At 40.8% G+C, this 17,035-nt stretch overlaps 1 protein-coding gene across 5 annotated transcripts; it reads left to right on the forward strand.

Annotated features, from left to right (window-relative positions):
* The first annotated feature begins 638 nt into the window (after positions 1 to 638).
* Positions 639 to 12,098, forward strand: LOC101160871 (NLR family CARD domain-containing protein 3). 5 transcript variants are annotated; one of them, XM_011492862.3, is made up of 10 exons: positions 639 to 725; positions 892 to 954; positions 2,409 to 2,528; positions 3,685 to 3,804; positions 6,053 to 6,123; positions 6,222 to 8,010; positions 8,425 to 8,598; positions 9,279 to 9,452; positions 11,225 to 11,377; positions 11,717 to 12,098. In XM_011492862.3, exons 1-10 carry the CDS (start codon positions 685 to 687, stop codon positions 11,745 to 11,747), a joined length of 2,736 nt encoding a protein of 911 aa, XP_011491164.1. In that variant the 5' UTR covers positions 639 to 684; the 3' UTR covers positions 11,748 to 12,098. The 5 variants fall into 5 exon arrangements, with proteins under 5 accessions (XP_011491164.1, XP_020555670.1, XP_023819316.1 ...); XM_020700011.2 differs by having other exon boundaries at positions 6,225 to 8,010; XM_023963548.1 differs by lacking the exon at positions 639 to 725 and adding an exon at positions 2,190 to 2,302.
* The last annotated feature ends 4,937 nt before the right edge of the window (positions 12,099 to 17,035 follow it).

Here is a 17,035-nt window from a genome sequence, read left to right on the forward strand (position 1 = left end):
ATATGTTTATGTTTTAAAATAAAGACAATTTTTTTAATTGTTCAACCAAAGAGTGACAGAGGAGCTCTGCAGCCTCACGGTGCAGACATCTGGTCTTGACTGACAGATCCTGCTCAATTAGAAACAGCAGCTTTTGATCTCATTGATAGACGTCTTTAAGGTCTGTGCAGCACTAAACTGCACTGAATGTGGTTTAACCTGATCGACTAGAAAAAAATGACATTAGAGAAGAAGGTAAGTAGAGATACTTCCTGCAGAATCCGCTTATAAGGGATGGAAAGGTGAACACAAAAAGACTTTCAGTTTTGTCTCTGTTGTATTTAGTTTAGCTTTTTATTTATTCCGTTTTATCTCAGCACCTTAAAAACATTTTGTTTCTGTGATATCTTTCGACAATAAATTTGGACTCACTTTATTGTGATTAAACTTTAGAAACTGTTGCAGTAATGAAACAAGAGTAGAGGATTGGTTGGTTTCCACTGCTTTGTTTGTCACGGGTCGTTGGACCAGTTTGTCATAGAAAGGTGCATAAAGACGGCCTTGTTTGGGAACATGTCTGCCTGTGATTGGTTGGCTGACGTGTTTGCAGGAGGCACAGCCGTTTCCTTGTTGTCATGTTATGGGAAACAGGGGAGGAGCAGTTCAGGTGGTTCCTGACAGCAGTTTCAGACTCAACACAAAGACATGAGCTTGGACCTTTTTCACCCACAACACAGCCGTCAAAGGTAAAGTCAGTCTCACTTTGGTCTTTTTCTGCTGTAAGAATGTCTGAGAGAAGTCACTGTCCACAGAATGTCTCAGAGAGATGTGCTTTGTGTCTGTGTTGAGTTTCTGCTGAGTCATGATGAGTCCGGCTTTTTCATGATCTCGTTGTCACTTTGTCTCTTTCAGAACCAACATGAATGGACTTGGACCTTCAGATGTCAGTCCTGAGTCAGGACCCTCAGAGCCAAAGTAAGAGTTTGTTTCTGACACAACCTGGTGTGAAGATAACCCATATAACAGGATGAGGAAGCAGAGCTCTCCTCATCAGACTGACCTTTGACACATCAGCGTTTCAGGGTTTCAACGTCACTGCTATTGTGAAGAAACTAGGTGTGTAACGGTTCAGTTTAACAACGATTCCACTCCTATCATAACTCCTAGTATATGAATCAGATATCAAATAAAACAAACAGAGAAAGGCAGATATGAAATGTTTGTCTTTACTAACTGAGCAACAGCAAAGGAAAACACCAAAGCCAAGCTTTTGGGGTCTGCATCTGAGCTGTCTCAGCTTCTGCATATAGAGAACGGATACAAATAGAAAATGCTTATTTAAAAGGGAATCAATAAACCCTGGAAAAAATATTGGTTCATTCTGAACAATCCGATTCACTGATCTAAAATGGATTTAGGACATCTTTATCCAAAACTTCAACCAGTGAGACTCAGAGAGAAATTGAACAGTGAAGTTTTCCCGATTCTTGGATTTCTTCCAGATCATCAAGTGGAAATGAAATCTTGTGTCCAAACAAACAAGTAAACTAGAATGAATGTCAAATCCATTCACATGTTAGTTTCCTAAAGTTCAGTCCACTGTTCTTTTATCACATCCAAAGAATCCAAATGGGACATTCTTAGAACATTCTAGCACACTGGATGGTCACATGACTTTATTAAAAGTGTGTCCACACATTGGACTTGAATGATGGACGGATCAGTTTTAATGACACCACATGTGTGTTGTCCGCTAATACACTTGGTCGTTTTTACATGATAGTAAAACAAAGTTACCATGTCTCAATCCAAATGGTATTTTCCAGGATATAATTAATTAATTTCATTTTTAATCGATTTTCTAACGGTGTAGATCGATTTTATCACCAACTTGCCTCAGACAGATTGATCTGGTTGTAGGAATAGAAATCGATTCAACATTAATCGATTCATCATTACTCCGCTAAACTTAAGGCTAACACTTCTGTATAAGGATTAAGCTGCTGGATAGCTTAGTTTGTTGAGTGCAGGACTGGCACATGAAAAATCAGGGTTTGATTCCCAGGGGCCCAAAGAGCTTTGTCCAGTGTGGGTCCTTGGGCAAGACCCTTCACACTACAGCCCCAGTAGCCATAAGAGGGCTATACAGAGCTGTGTCAGGAAGGGCATCCGGTGTAAAACTCTCTGCTACACCACCTGTGTGAAACCAGCAGCTCAGAAAAGACATCTCGTCTTCTGGATCAAGTTGTTTGTCCATGAGGAGTGACATGTCCAAACCAGAACCTCCAGATTTCAGTACTGAATCTGGACCCTCACGCTCACAGTAAGAACCAGTTTCTTCAGTAAACAGACTGTCAGGAAATAAGAGCTACTCGGAGGAAACTCCTGATGTTTAAAGAAGAAACTATGCCTTCTGTTTGTGTTTGTAGAAGTCTACAGTTGAGAAAAAAGGACCATTCTTCAGTGTCCAGCAGCCTTTCTCTGAGGAGCAACTTGTCCAAACCAGAACCTCCAGACTTCTGTATTGATCGTGGACCCTCCCGCTCACAGTAAGAACCCGTTTCTTCCGTAAATAGAACTGAAGCTAAAGGTAAAGGGCTGCTGGTCAGATGTTCACCAGACGTTTTCTCATGTGGCTCATTTACTTTGCAGCAGAGGAAACTCTGGAGGATTATCAGAGTCTTGCTTTAGTCTCAAGAAACAACAAACTGGATGGGAATTCTCTTTTGTGTGTGTGTGTCTTTAGATTTCTTGTTCTAAGTTCATTAACAAAAATCTTAAGACCAGTTAAAAAAATGCAAAATATTGCTTTTATTAGCGCTGGACCTTAACAAGGTTTTAAATACAGCTTTAAAATGCAAAAAGGAAGAAAGAGGAGAAAGAAAATTGTTTTGTTTTAGCTGCAAATTTATTGAAAATAACTATTTAAATTAGAAGAAGTGTTCCTCTACTTATCCAAAGTTTAAGACCACAACCCTTAAAGGACAGAATTTCAGCCAAAATCTGCATTTAGTTGTATTTTCTCATAAGTAATCATCCCGTCAAAGTTTCTTGATCCCAAAAAAAGCTGCATTTCCTTGAATGTGGCTGGATTGTTGATCTACATAAGCAAGGCCTCTCAAAACACACCATCACTACTGAGGTTTGGACGCAGTAAATCACTAGTTTTACATTTTTTTAAAGATCCCCAGGGTTACTGAACAAAAAAATCAAGTGCCACACCCACGTCACAGAACATTTTTTTAAACCAGTTCCTTCTTTCTAAAGCCGCCCTGTGCCACATGAAAAACACTTTGCAGCAGCAGTTTGAAGAAAAGCAGCTGTAAGTTTAAAGCTGATCTTGTTATATCATGAATACCATCGGTGATACAGTTCGATGGCCATCACTAAAATAAACAGAGAAAGGCAGATATGAAATGTTTGTATTTACTAAATGAGGAACAGCAAAGGAAAACACCAAAGCTAAGCTTTTGGTGTCTGCATCTGAGCTGTCTCAACTTCTGCATGTAGAGAATGGATACAAATACAAAATGCTTATTAATAAAGAAATCAATCAACCCTGGAAATAAACACAATTCCTGCCAAGTCCTGCCAAGGTTGATCTGCTGTGTGATGTAAGCATTCTGACAGTCAGGAAATAAGAGCCACTCTGAGAAAACTCCTGATGTTTAAAGAATAAACTATGCCTTCTGTTTGTGTTTGTAGAAGTCTACAGTTGAGAAAAAAGGACCATTCTTCAGTGTCCAGCAGCCTTTCTCTGAGGAGCAACTTGTCCAAACCAGAACCTCCAGACTTCTGTTCAGAACCTGGAGATCCAGACACAGAGTAAGAAACTCAGTAAATTTCAATTGTCTTCATCACAAAAGTCCCTAAATGTAAAAAGTACATATCATGACATGATGCTATAAAAATTACTTAACAGTTTTAAGTGTCAAAATTAACCATTTCAGTTTTTTCAGACTGTTATATTGATCAATGTTTGAAGACCAACTTCATGAAAATTTGTGTTTTTGGTGTTTTTAACATATTCTTGTAGCATGTCTATGAAGACTCTCATGCATCCAGGTTGATTCCATCATAGTAGTAGGTTTAGGGTTTGTCATCTAGACTTAGTTTTTAAAGTTAGAAGACGTTTCACCTCTTATCCAAAAGGCTTTGTCAATTCTGAATAAGTTGACAATTCTATTGTCAACTTAGCCTACAGTACATGGTTTCGGGTTGTTAAGAGTCCTTTGTTCTCAGCTGGGTCGGGGAGCCAGTGACTCCCTCCCCAAACTGGTCATCTCTTTCAGCTGTTAACGACCCAGGTGGAACTGGTTCGGTTTGTTTGGGTTTCAGAGCACTGCCGTAGATAGATGGAAGAATCAACCTGAGACCACCATTCTTATTAAGAGAAGTCACTGGCTCCCCAACCCCCAAATGAGGACAAAGGACTCTTAACCACCCGAAACCATGTATGCTAAGTTGACAATACCATCCAGTTTCAGGTCTGACTCCTCCCACATGAGCACATATAAACCAGCTCTTTTACCAGCTAATTCAAAATTGACAAAGCCTTTTGGATAAGAGGTGAAACGTCTTTTAACTTTAAAAAACTAAGTCCAAATATTATTGTGGCATTTTTTTTAACCATGGAGGACATATATCAAGAAAAATTCAGCTTTAAATTGCATTTCTCAGTATTTCTTTGTTCAAATCGTCGAAAATCAGTAGCAGACGAAAAAATCCTGTTTGAAAAAGATTGCAGAATCTGCGGGCCACAAACTCCCAGCTCTGCTCCCTTCTGATGCATCCACTTGCAGACAAATAGATCCATGAACGTTTCTGTTTTCTTAAACTGTAGATAGCTCAAAACTTGCTCATTATCTTTGCTTCACTGCCAATACCAGCTTGGGGTTGTGAGGGGCTGTAAGCCGATGGGAAAAAGTTTAAAGTGTCTTTCTTTTGATAAAAACAGCATAATTATACTTAAAAGACCACTGGGAAACTTTGACGATAGATCTAAAGATGATCAGAGTGGGACTTTAAATCAATTGAATCGGTTAGTTCAAAAGGGGCCCAAGTCCAAGAGGCTTGTTTTTCCAGGAAAGGATTTTAATTGCATAGCTTAAAGGGAGCCTACACCAGATGATTAATACTTTAACCAGATTTAGCACCAGTTCATAGCTTACAAATTTTATAATATGAAGCACCTCACTTTTATCATTTCAGAGGACTAGCAAACCAAAATCTCTGGACTTGGGCCCTTCTTGAATTAAACAGGTGTGCTGCCATATTGGATAACTAGTGCTGCCATCTATGAGATAAAGCTAAACCCATGCAAGAGAGGCCCAAGTCCAGGAATTTTGCACTTAATGCAGTTTAAATGTCAAGCATAGTCAATACATCACAACAGACTTTTGGGACTTTTGCACATAATCAGATAGCTTTTCCCTTGAAGACCATAGAACATTTAATATCTCTATTTTGAAAAATTGTGGACTTGGGCCCTTTTTGAACTAACCGATTCAATTGTTTCGGAGAGCTCCAAGCAACCACTCACCTTGGGTCACAGAATGACTTTCTACACCACTGAATGACTTAAAACACTGGAATAATCCTAGTATTGATAATTTTTGTTATGAAAATTACAAGATCTATCCTCTGTTATCAAGAATCATGATCAACTGTTATAAATGCAGCACTAACATCTGAACACTGCAAAAACGGAATCAATACATTTTTTCATCAAAAATCGCCTTATTTTCTGTTTTGCAAGTTAAATTCTTTTGTCCAGAAAGCTTTTAAATAACAAAATAGTCTTAGTTTGAGAAAAACTGTTTTTTCTTAAAATAAAAATTATTGGTAAGACCATTTTTCTTACCCCACTGGCATTTTTTCTTTTGCATTTTTTTAAAAGAATATCTACCAAAGGGTTAAAAATGTATGACTTGTTTCTAAGGGGCCTAATTTTGCAGTGAAAGTACCGACAACATAGTCCAATGTCCTCGGTCATCAGATCATCGATGACCACAAGAACGTTTTCTGTGCTGTGATGTTGCTCTCTTTACAATTTCTCTTTTCGTGTCTTCAGAAAAAGGAAAAGTCTTGAAGAAAATAGACAAACTGGAGCTGAAACATTCATGTGGAGCAGAACTCTTCAATGTAAGTCTGAGGATCTGTTTGAACACATTTCTGAAAAGTGTTGCACTTTCTGTATCTTTGAACCAGAAAAAGGTTGTTTTTTTCTCTCTGTCTCTTAGCAGATTTTGGTCTCCAGGAGCTTTTAAATGAGCATAAAATCAGTTTAGGCAGCCGAAGCAAACATGTATCCCAAGGAACTGATGAAACAGGAAGTGGAATACCCCTGAACAGGATCTACACTGAGCTCTACATCACAGAGGGACAGAGGGAAGATGTTATCAACCAACATGAGGTGGGGCAGCTGGAAACTGTCTCCAAGATCAACACCCACCATGACACTCCAATCAAGTGTCACAGTATCTTCAGAGCCTTTTCCGACCAACATGGAATCATCAGAGTGGTGCTGACTAACGGCGTTGCAGGCATTGGAAAAACCTTCTCAGTGCAGAAGTTCACTCTGGACTGGGCCGAGGGCTTGGAGAACCAAGACATCAGTGCTGTGATTCCGCTTTCATTCAGAGAGCTCAACCTCATCAGAGATCAGCGGCACAGTCTCCTCTCACTCATCCAAGTTTTCTATCCAATATTCTGGAAGATCAGTGCAGAGCAGCTGGCTGTCTGTAAACTACTGTTTATCTTTGACGGTTTGGATGAAAGCCGACTTTCTCTGGACTTCAGCAACTGTCAGGTGGTGTCTGATGTAACACAGATGTCATCTGTCAATGCACTACTGACAAACCTCATCCAGGGACACTTGCTTCCTTCAGCCCTCGTTTGGATAACGTCCAGACCTGCAGCTGCCAACAAGATTCCTCCAGCATCTATTGACAGGTTAACAGAAGTACGAGGCTTCAATGACTCCCAGAGAGAGGAGTACTTCAGGAAGAGGTTTGAAGATGAAGGAGTGTCGAGCGCCATCATATCTCATATTAAGAGCTCCAGGAGCCTCTATATTATGTGCGTCGTCCCCATCTTCTGCTGGATTTCTGCTGTCGTTCTGGAGCACATGAAGACCACAGAGCAAAAAGGAGAACTGCCTAAGACGCTGACTGACATGTATTCCCACTTCCTGATGGTTCAGACGCTAAACAAGAGGAAGAAGTACCAGCAGAAACATGAGACAAGTCTGCAGGAGCTGACAGAGGATGACCGAGAAGTTCTGCTGAAGCTGGGGAAGCTGGCATTTCAACATCTAGAAAAAGGGAACATCATGTTCTACCAAGAAGACCTGGAGCAGTGTGGTCTGGATGTCACGGAGGTCTCTGTCTACTCAGGAGTTTGTACACAGATCTTTAAAAGAGAGAATGGGATCTTCCAGAAACCAATCTACAGCTTTGTTCATCTAAGTGTTCAGGAATTTCTTGCTGCAGTCTACATGTTTTATTGTTACACCAACAAGAAGGGGGAGGTAGAGAAATTCCTGAAAGGTCAAATGTGCAACTTATCTGTGGAGGAGTTTTTGAGCAGAGCCGTGGAGAAATCCCTGCAGAGTCAAACTGGCCACCTAGATCTGTTTCTTCGCTTCCTTCATGGCCTCTCTGTGGAGTCCAATCAGAGACTTTTAGGAAGCCTGCTGGGTCAGACAGAAAACAGTCCAGAGACCGTCCAGTCAGTCATAAGCAACCTTAAGAAGATGAGCATTGGTGAAATGTGTCCTGAAAGAAGCATCAACATTTTCCACTGTTTGATGGAGATGAAGGACATGACAGTTCATCGGGAGATTCAAGAGTTCCTGAGGTTGGAAGACAGATCTGAAAGGAAACTCTCAGAGATACACTGCTCAGCTCTGGCCTACATGCTGCAGATATCAGAGGAAGTTCAGCTCCATTTGGACCTCAACAAGTTCAACACAACAGATGCAGGTCGACTAAGACTGATCCCCGCCATCAGGAACTGCAGAAAGTTCAGGTGAGCTTGTAAAGGATTTACCTTACAGAGCTACAAAAATCTGTTACAGCATCACCCGTCTAAGCATCCAAAGCTAATTTGTAATGAAAGTATGTCATGAAACCCCTTGTTTAAACTGTAGTGCTAATCATTCAAAGCATCCCCAAACCCTTAACCTCTGTTGTCTAAACGAAGACTATATTCTGTAAAGATGTAAGCTTCTTTATTTGTCAATAAGACCATCTCAAATCATCTTTTGCTCTACTTTAAAAGTGTTCCAAGTTGACTTTTAACTATGATTATGCAGTTTTTAGCCAAAACTCAACAAACCTGTGTCGTATTCTAGTACATCATTTCTGCTGAGCTGCGGTAATTTATTAGAAATTCACCTGGAAGTCAAAATGCTAAATAATGTGATTTGCGTTTGCATTACAGACTTTCATGGTGTAAACTCTCAAAGGCTCACAGTCAAATTGTAGCTTCAGCTCTAAAGTCCAACCCATCCCATCTGAGAAAACTGGACCTGGCCTTGAATGACCTGCAGGAGGCAACAGTGAAGATTCTGTCTGCTGGACTTAAGAGTCCAAACTGTCGACTGGAGAGTCTAAGGTAAAAACAATGGGGGCTTTTTGCCATACACAACGTGGCAACAACAAAAGAGAAACTGTATGTACTTATTTGTTGTCATGACTGAACCTAATTTCTGTTGACATGATAAAACATGTTTGATCATTTCTATTTAGTCATGAAAGGCCTTACAAGTCATTTTACTCACAGGTTCAAGACAAGCTTCAGCTCCGCATTTTCTGTTTTTTTTCTGCTGCAGCCTCCGCTATCTTTCATAGATTTACGCTCCTCCCTGATCCTCACGGATCTCTTTTATTCACAGATGTCTATACTGCCTTCTTCAGCTAATATTAATTTCTCTTCAAGAATCAATCTCTACCTCTCTCAATTGAAGCCTCCAGAGATTCACGTTTATCCTCATCTGTCCTGCAATAAGCAGGAGCTCAAGCCCTATCCTTTAGTCCTCCTAGAACTCCTCTGTCACACTTACAGCTCTCACACATTTGTTACATTACTACAACATGTCCTTCTCAATCTTTAGACTTTCTTATGTCCCAAGTCTCAGCATCACCAAAAACATGTTTGAATAAGCTCTCTTTCCTGGCATGATTCCCAACTGCTGCTTCCGTATTCTTCCATCTCTATTTTCCATGCAATCATTGGTTGGTTTATCTACCCTGTTCTTGATAATGAGTGCAGTTTCGGTGTTTTTGTGTCTTTAGTTTTGAGAAATGCTTTCTGCCAGAGAACAGCTGTGCCACTGTTGTCTCAGCGCTGATTTCCAACCCATCACATCTCGTGGAATTGGACCTGAGCTGCAACAAGCTCCAGGATTCTGGAGTCAGGCAGCTGTGCACATTGCTGAAGAATCCAAGCTGCAAACTGAAGACTTTGAGGTCAGTTCAGTGGCTGTTATTTTTACATGTTTAGGAGCATCGTAAGCATAATGATGTTTTCACAGAACACACACTAGCCCCCCCTATGAAATGCCTGCCCAAGGTGAAGTGTCCTTGGGCAAGACACTGAACCCCACATTGTTCCTGGTGATTATTGGCTGGCGCCAGTGTTTGGCATCAATGTGTGTGGGTGGGTGGATGGGACTGTGACTGTAAGGCGCTTTGGGCCTCACAGTAAAGTGCTGTACACGTATACACTATTTACCATTTTGTACTTTCTACCTTATGTTTGGTCTTTGGATGAGAAACAACACATAAAGTGTTCATTTTTAAATGTTGTTAATGTTTATCCCCCTGGTTAGAGAATGAAGAAGATCAGAACGGAGGAACTGAAGGTCCTCTTAACTGAGACTTTTTATGTCTGTAGCAGGACGTTTATCACATCCTTGTCTTTGAAAACACATGGCAAGCATTTGAACTGGCAGACCAGAATGTAAAAGGCAGAGCACAAAAAGGAAAAAGCCACGCTGAGTGGATCATCTGACTGTAATGTGAAACTTGGGAAGTACTTGGTCCCAGCATCACCTGACCTGGCTGATTCTAGCAACACAACAAGCTAAAATATCCATGAAGTCTGGAGATTTCAACCATACACATCTTTTTACGTTTGTCTATTACTCAACAGTTTGTCAACTGTGTTGTAAAATTACATTTTTTACCTGTTAAATCCAAACAAGAATTAACAGAAGTCTGCTGTTTGTTCATTAACCCTTGTGCTATCTTAGATGACCCCACCCTTACATTGATGTGTTCTACCTACCATGACAAAGGTGGATAAAGGTGGAAAGATTTCATGTAATCCATGGACACCAGTGAATATCACAAATCATTGAAGAAAAAAGGTTCAGAGTACTGTCTAGTGGGTCTAGATGACCCAACTCCCAATGTTAAAGTGCCTAGGATAGCACAAGGGTTACAGTCAACCATGAAGTTGCATTTTTTGGCTATCCAACCCAATGTTTCACAACAACCTGTGTGGCCCTCAGCACGTGTGAGGACGCACAAAGCAGAATAAACCAGAGACAGGCAAACTGGATGCATGCCCATGTGTCAAAGTGTCTATTGGCAAGACACTGATCCCCACATTGCCCCTCTGGACAAAGTAAAATAGCGTTATACTGTATGAGCAGACACCATGTGATTGGTGTGACATAAGATGTAAAAGTTTGCTTTACACTAGAGCATGCATGTTTTTCTGGTTGTATGGTATGTGGGGTATCCTCTCTGAAACCTGCACCAGACAGCCAAGTTCAAATCATTTGATTGATTGGACTGAGTGGCCCCTCCCCCTGTGTGCCAAACAGGAAGTTCCCCTTGGTCCCTAAAAATCTAAATCCTATGGACTTCTGTTGAGCACTGAACAACCATTAATTCATTCTATTTGTCAAAGTAACACATTTTAACATGTTCCTGTTAATCCTACATTTAAATAAAGTCATTGATTCATTACTAATCATTCATCACCCTTAATGACCCCCCCCCCCAATGAGCCATATAGACAGACACTCACACCAGGACGTTGTGTGTGTTTTGTAGAAGACATTCATCACTTGTGGCACTTCTTCATTCCATGTGTCCTATGTGTCTTGAGTAAAGACCTGCAGAACAAAATTGTATTGTTCTTTTACATAATGATGATGTAACCCTTTGATTGAAATGTACACTAATTCAACAAACGCAACATTCTTTAAATGGTCTCTTTGGATTTTCAGATTGTCTGGATGCAGCTTGTCAAAGATCAGCTGTGCTGCTCTAGCCTCAGCTCTAAGGTCCAACCCATCCCATCTGACAAACCTGGACCTGAGGTTCAACAACCTGCAGGAGGAAGACACTCAGCAGCTCAGGGGTTTAGTGGAGACCCTGAGGTCAGTAAAGGATAGACCATCAGGCTGTGTTTGGGAGAGCAGGAGTTTGTTCGAAACATTTTTACTGAGACAGCCTTTTTGTTTCTCATGAACTTGATGTTATAGAAGTAAAATACTTGTTCTGCATCAGAATCCAGTTCTTCTGTTTAAGCAGCAATGAAACATTCCTGAGTGAAATCTGTAGAGGAAGCTCTGTTGAAGCTGAGAAGGCGTGGGAGCTTTGAACACGTTGTGTTCATTTAATGCGAAATCTCACAGGAAGCTGAGGATGTTTTTGCTGAACTGCTTCCCTTGATGTTAAGTAAACACTAATTTCACTTTCCCATCCCATATTTGCAGCTGGCAGTCTCAACAATTGTCAGCGGATTGACGGAAGATCAGCTTGTTGCCTCCTTTCTGCAGAGATGTCCTCACTGGACCATTCTCCATGAGGTGGAGAACAATGGAAGGATCAGAGGACAGGGGGATAACTCATGACACTACGTTACAAACTGATCTGTAAACGAATTCACTGTCAAAAATTGTCACATGTACAGTTAATGTGTTACAGTGCCACTCTCTGGAGTTGTGGTGAACTGCGGTTTTTCCTTTCATGAACCGTCTGTTCAACATTTGTTTTACTTTTATCACTGAATTTATTCTGAGCCTTAAAAATGTTAATTCCATAGGTGAGGAGATTTAAAGCAGGTTATCCAGTAAAAAACGAGTGCAAAATGTAAAATATAAAAATGATAAAGAAAACTTGGCGCCACGTTGGCATATTCCTAATGTCTGTACCTCCAAACCGTATTTGCAACACGTCACAAAACAGACTGACAACTGCTAAAACAAACTTTACTGTGACTACGCTAAATCTCAACCTATTAGTTTCAGATTATTAGACGAAGCAACATTTTCTGAATAAAGAAAAGGCTCTGACGGGATACGCTGAAAGGTGAACAACTAGTTCGCCTTAAAGTGCGGGGAAAAAAACGTCAACTTTGGAAACGTCAAAGACTGTAAAGGGCAAAAACATGTGCGCCTAAACTTGCCAAAAATGCGACATTCCAAAAAATTCCTCCATGCAATGGGTGCTCGGGCACAGTTAGTACAAAAGCTGTCTGCTTCATCCGTTAATCTCACCTTTTGGCTACTTTACACTCCGGTACAAACCAGCTGGAGATCACTGCTTAAGGAGGCCAACAGGAGGGATAATCTGCCAACAGAAACCAAGTTCTGAGGCTTTCAAAACTGTTACCTCTTAGCCGTGATGAGATATTTCATGAATAATGAACTGCATCTCTGACTAAAGGGAACTTCAGCAGAGTCCAACTGCTGACTTAGACTGCTAGTCTGGGTCTTTCTCTGTTAGAATAGAGAACATAGGAGCCTCTAGTGGCCCCATTTGGTCTCATCAAATGTCCTTTTAGGGCTGCACGGTGGCGCAGTGGTTAGCGCTCTTGCCTCACAGCAAGAAGGCCTCCGGTTCAAGTCCTGGCTGGGGGACATGAAAAAACAACATCAACAGGGGACCTTTCTGTGTGGAGTTTGCATGTTCTCCCCGTGCATGCATGGATGTGTGTTTGTGGACATTCTACCCTGCAACAGACTGGTGACCTGTCCAGGTTGTCCCCTGCCTTCGCCCACAAGTGGCCAGGATAGGCTCCAGCAGCCCCATGACCCCAAAAGGGAAAAACAGTTAAGAAAATAAATGAATGAAATGTCCTTTTATAGAGCCAGCTATTTTAAAGTGCACAGTAATATCAGTCTTGCCGTTTTCTTCTTCTACCTCTTCTAGCTTCATGTTTCCCAGCATGAAAGTACAAGTTTTATAAATTCAGGATTTTTCCTCAAATTACTAAATGATTAAAACATTAAATGTAAAACCATACAAAAATGTGATGGTACATATGGGTTAAGTTTCTACTGTTTTATTTAAGAGAGAGCACTGTAATAGAAAATGGAAGAATAATAGCGATATTTATTTTTAGATTTTAACAAAACTTTAAAAAAAAGAGGAATTTATTAGTTTACTGAATCCTCTTGTAGACTTATTGTTTTGTTATAAATGTTAATTACAGTCTTTTATCAACAAATTTTTGCCAAAAATAAGATATTTTCTGGTAACGTTTGTTACAACTAATGTAGTTTAGTTTAGTTTTGATTCAGTGACTATGGTTCCATACACACAAATGTTCTAATTTTAGAAACTCCTGTTCTAGAAAAAAAGAAAAATTAGGGCCAAAGTCAATCTATACAATTTACTTTCAAACAATCCAGTTTATAACACCTTGAGTGCAATAAGGATTCGCTTTAGAGGATGTATGACCTGTATATTATTGTGGTTTTATGACTGTTAATAAACTGTTGTAGTTTGTTACATAAAAATAAATAAAAAAACAACTGAATCTCAGCCATTTTTTTGCATTTTATTTGAATGTTGTTGGTCAAAAATATAACTTAATCATTTCATGCAGAATCAATTTAAGACAAGTTAAATATTTCTGTTAATGATATTGCATGTGGTGTGCATGTAAACATAAATTCTCACTGGCCACTTTATTAATGTGTGGGACTGGGTGAATGGGTCAGTGGCTGTAAAGCGCTTTGGGCCTTGTAGGTAGAAAAGCGCTATATAAGTATACAGCATTTACCATTTATTAGGCACACCTCTCCAACTACTTGTTAATGCAAATTTCCAAAATCAGCCAATGACATGGCAGCCAATCAATGGATTTAGTCATGTAGACATGGTCCAGATGATCAGCTGCAGTTCAAAGCGATCATGTTGTTTGGTGCAGTGCGATTCATGTATTGTCCCTCTTTCCCTCCAGACTCCAGTTGGCTCATCCATGCTCCTGTTCCTGACCGTTTACCTCGTCTCTGCTCCCGCTCCTACACCTGGCTGTGGTTCCTGTCTCCGGCTCGACTCGCGCCCCTGACTGTCCCCCCAACCACGGCTGGATGAAGCTCGTCTGCTGGACTTTATCGATGTAATTGTAGATTTAGATAAGTTAATTCTTCTCTATGAGTTCTGGTAAATCGCCTGTCCGTCCTGGGGGAGGATCCCTCCTTCATGTGGATAACCCTGAGGTTTCTTCGTTTTTTCCGGAATCCGTTTTTTTAGGAGTTTTTCCTTACCGTGAAGGGGGGTCTAAGGGCAGGGATGACAGTTTTAGTTTGGTCAGTTTAGTTAGTTCATTTTATTATTTTCCTGTTGAACTCTTTGTATTCGTGATCCTTTTGAGTTCATGTTTACTTCGAAGCCCATCGAGACGACTGTTGTTGTGATTTTGGGCTATACAAATAAAATTGAATTGAATCGAATTGAATTGAATTGATCATCAGAATGGAGAAGAATGGTGATTGAAGTGACTTTGAACGTGGTTGTTGGTGCCAGACGGGCTGGTCTGAGTATTTCAGAAACTGTTGATCTACTGGGATTTTCAACCACAACCATCTCTAGGGTTTACAGAGAATGGTCTGAAAACAGAAAATATTCAGTGAGCTGCAGTTCTGTGGACAGAAATGACCAGACTGGTTCCAACCTATAGAAGAACCACAGGTTCCAACCGAGGTCTGCAGAAGAGCATCTCTGAACACACAACACGTCCAACCTGGATGCAGATGGACTACAGCAGCAGAAGACCACACCGGGTGTCACTGCTGTCAGCTAAGAACAGGAAACTGAGGCTACAATTCACTCAGACTCACCAAAACTGGACCATAGAAGATGGAAAAACATTGTCTGGTCTGATGAGTCTCCATTTCTGCTGCCACATCCAGATGTTAGGGTCAGAATTTGGCATAAACCACATCAAAGCATGGATCCATCCTGCCTTGTATCAGGCTGGTGGTGGTGGTGTCATGGTGTGGGGCATATTTTCTAGGCAGACTTTGGGTCTTTTAGTACCAAGTGAGAATGTTTCCAACGCCACAGCCTACTTGACTATCGTTGCTGACCATGTCCATCTCTGTATTACCATCTTCTGATGCTACTTCCAGCAGGATCAGGCACCATGTCATAAAGCTGGAATCATCTCAGATTGGTTTCTAGAATATGACAATAAGTTTGTGGACTCCACTAGCCTCCACAGTCACCAGATCTCAACCCAATAGTTCACCTTCAGGATGTAGTGGAACAGGAGATTGGCATCAGGAATGTTAAGCCGACAAATCTGCAGCAACTGCATGATACTGTCGATTCAATTCAATTCAATTTTATTTATATAGCCCAAATTCACAACAACAGTCGTCTCGATGGGCTTCGAAGTAAAACATGAACTCAAAAGGATCATGAATACAAAGAGTTCAATGGGAAAATACTAAATTGAACTAGGTGTAGGAGCAGGAGCAGAGACGAGGTACTCGGTCAGGTACAGGAGCACGGATGAGCCAACTGGAGTCTGGAAGCACTCCCACTCCCCAGGAGGGGAGAGGGAAAGAGGGACAATACATGAATCACTGCACCAAACAGAGGGAACTAAATGATGAATAATGATCAAGAATAGAGAAGAGAGGAAGGGTAGAAGTAGATGAGAAAAGAGGACAGAACCTCAGTTCACCATAGTTACCCCAACTTCAACTTCAAGCAGCCTACTAAAAACAAATTGTTATTGTTATTAAGTTTAATGTAAACACATTAACATTAAGTTAAATATTATCTGAATACTAACTAGTCTGACAATAAGCCTGTCCAAAGAGGAATGTTTTCAGTCTAACTTTGAATGTAGAAACTGAGTCGGCCTCTCTTACATGAGCTGGGAGTTTATTCCATAAAACAGGGTCTTGGTGGCTAAACGCTCTACCTCCAACCGTACTTTGACTAATTCTAGGAACCACAAGCAGTCCTGCATTTAGGGCGCGAAGTGTTCTGTTTGGGTGGTAAGGCACTATGAGGTCTTTGATACAAGATAGGGTCATACCATGTCATGCCGTAACCCTTGTGCTATCCTATGACCCCACCCTTACATTTATGTGTTCTCCCTACCATGACAAAGGTGGATAAAGGTGGAAAGATTTCATGTAATCCATGGACACCAGTGAAGATCACAAATCATTGAAGAAAAAAGGTTCAGAGCACTGTCTAGTGGGTCTAGATGACCCAACTCCCAATGTTAAAGTGTCTAGGATAGCACAAGGGTTAAGGTTACCAGGAGGATTTTGAACAGGATTCTAGAATTAACTGGGATCCAATGGAGTGAAACTAACACAGGAGTGATGTGATCTCTTCTGCTAGTTCCTGCTAACAATCTAGCTGCTGTGTTCTGAACAAGCTGGAGACTTCTTAAGGAACTCTTAGGACACGCTGCTAACAAAGAGTTACAGTAATCCAGTCTAGACGTAACAAATGCATGGATGAGTTTTTCAGCATCACTCTTAGAAAGTATATTTCTGATCTGAGCAATATTCTGCAGGTCAAAAAATGCAGTTCTACACACCTGAGATATGTGAGCCTTAAGTGATAAATCCTGGTCAAATAAAACCCAGAGGTTTCTAACTGTGGAATTGGGGGCTATACTTATGCCATCCAGGGAGACTATCTGAGCAGACAGAGCATCTCTGAGGTTTTTAGGACCAAGTATAATGACCTCAGTTTTTTCTGGGTTCAAGAGGCGGTAATTAATTGTCATCCAGGTCTTGATGTCTCTGATGCAGGCATTCAGTTTCTCTAGATCG

This window comes from Oryzias latipes, chromosome 15 (assembly GCF_002234675.1).
Source record: "Oryzias latipes chromosome 15, ASM223467v1".
NCBI classification, from domain to species: Eukaryota; Metazoa; Chordata; class Actinopteri; order Beloniformes; family Adrianichthyidae; genus Oryzias; species Oryzias latipes.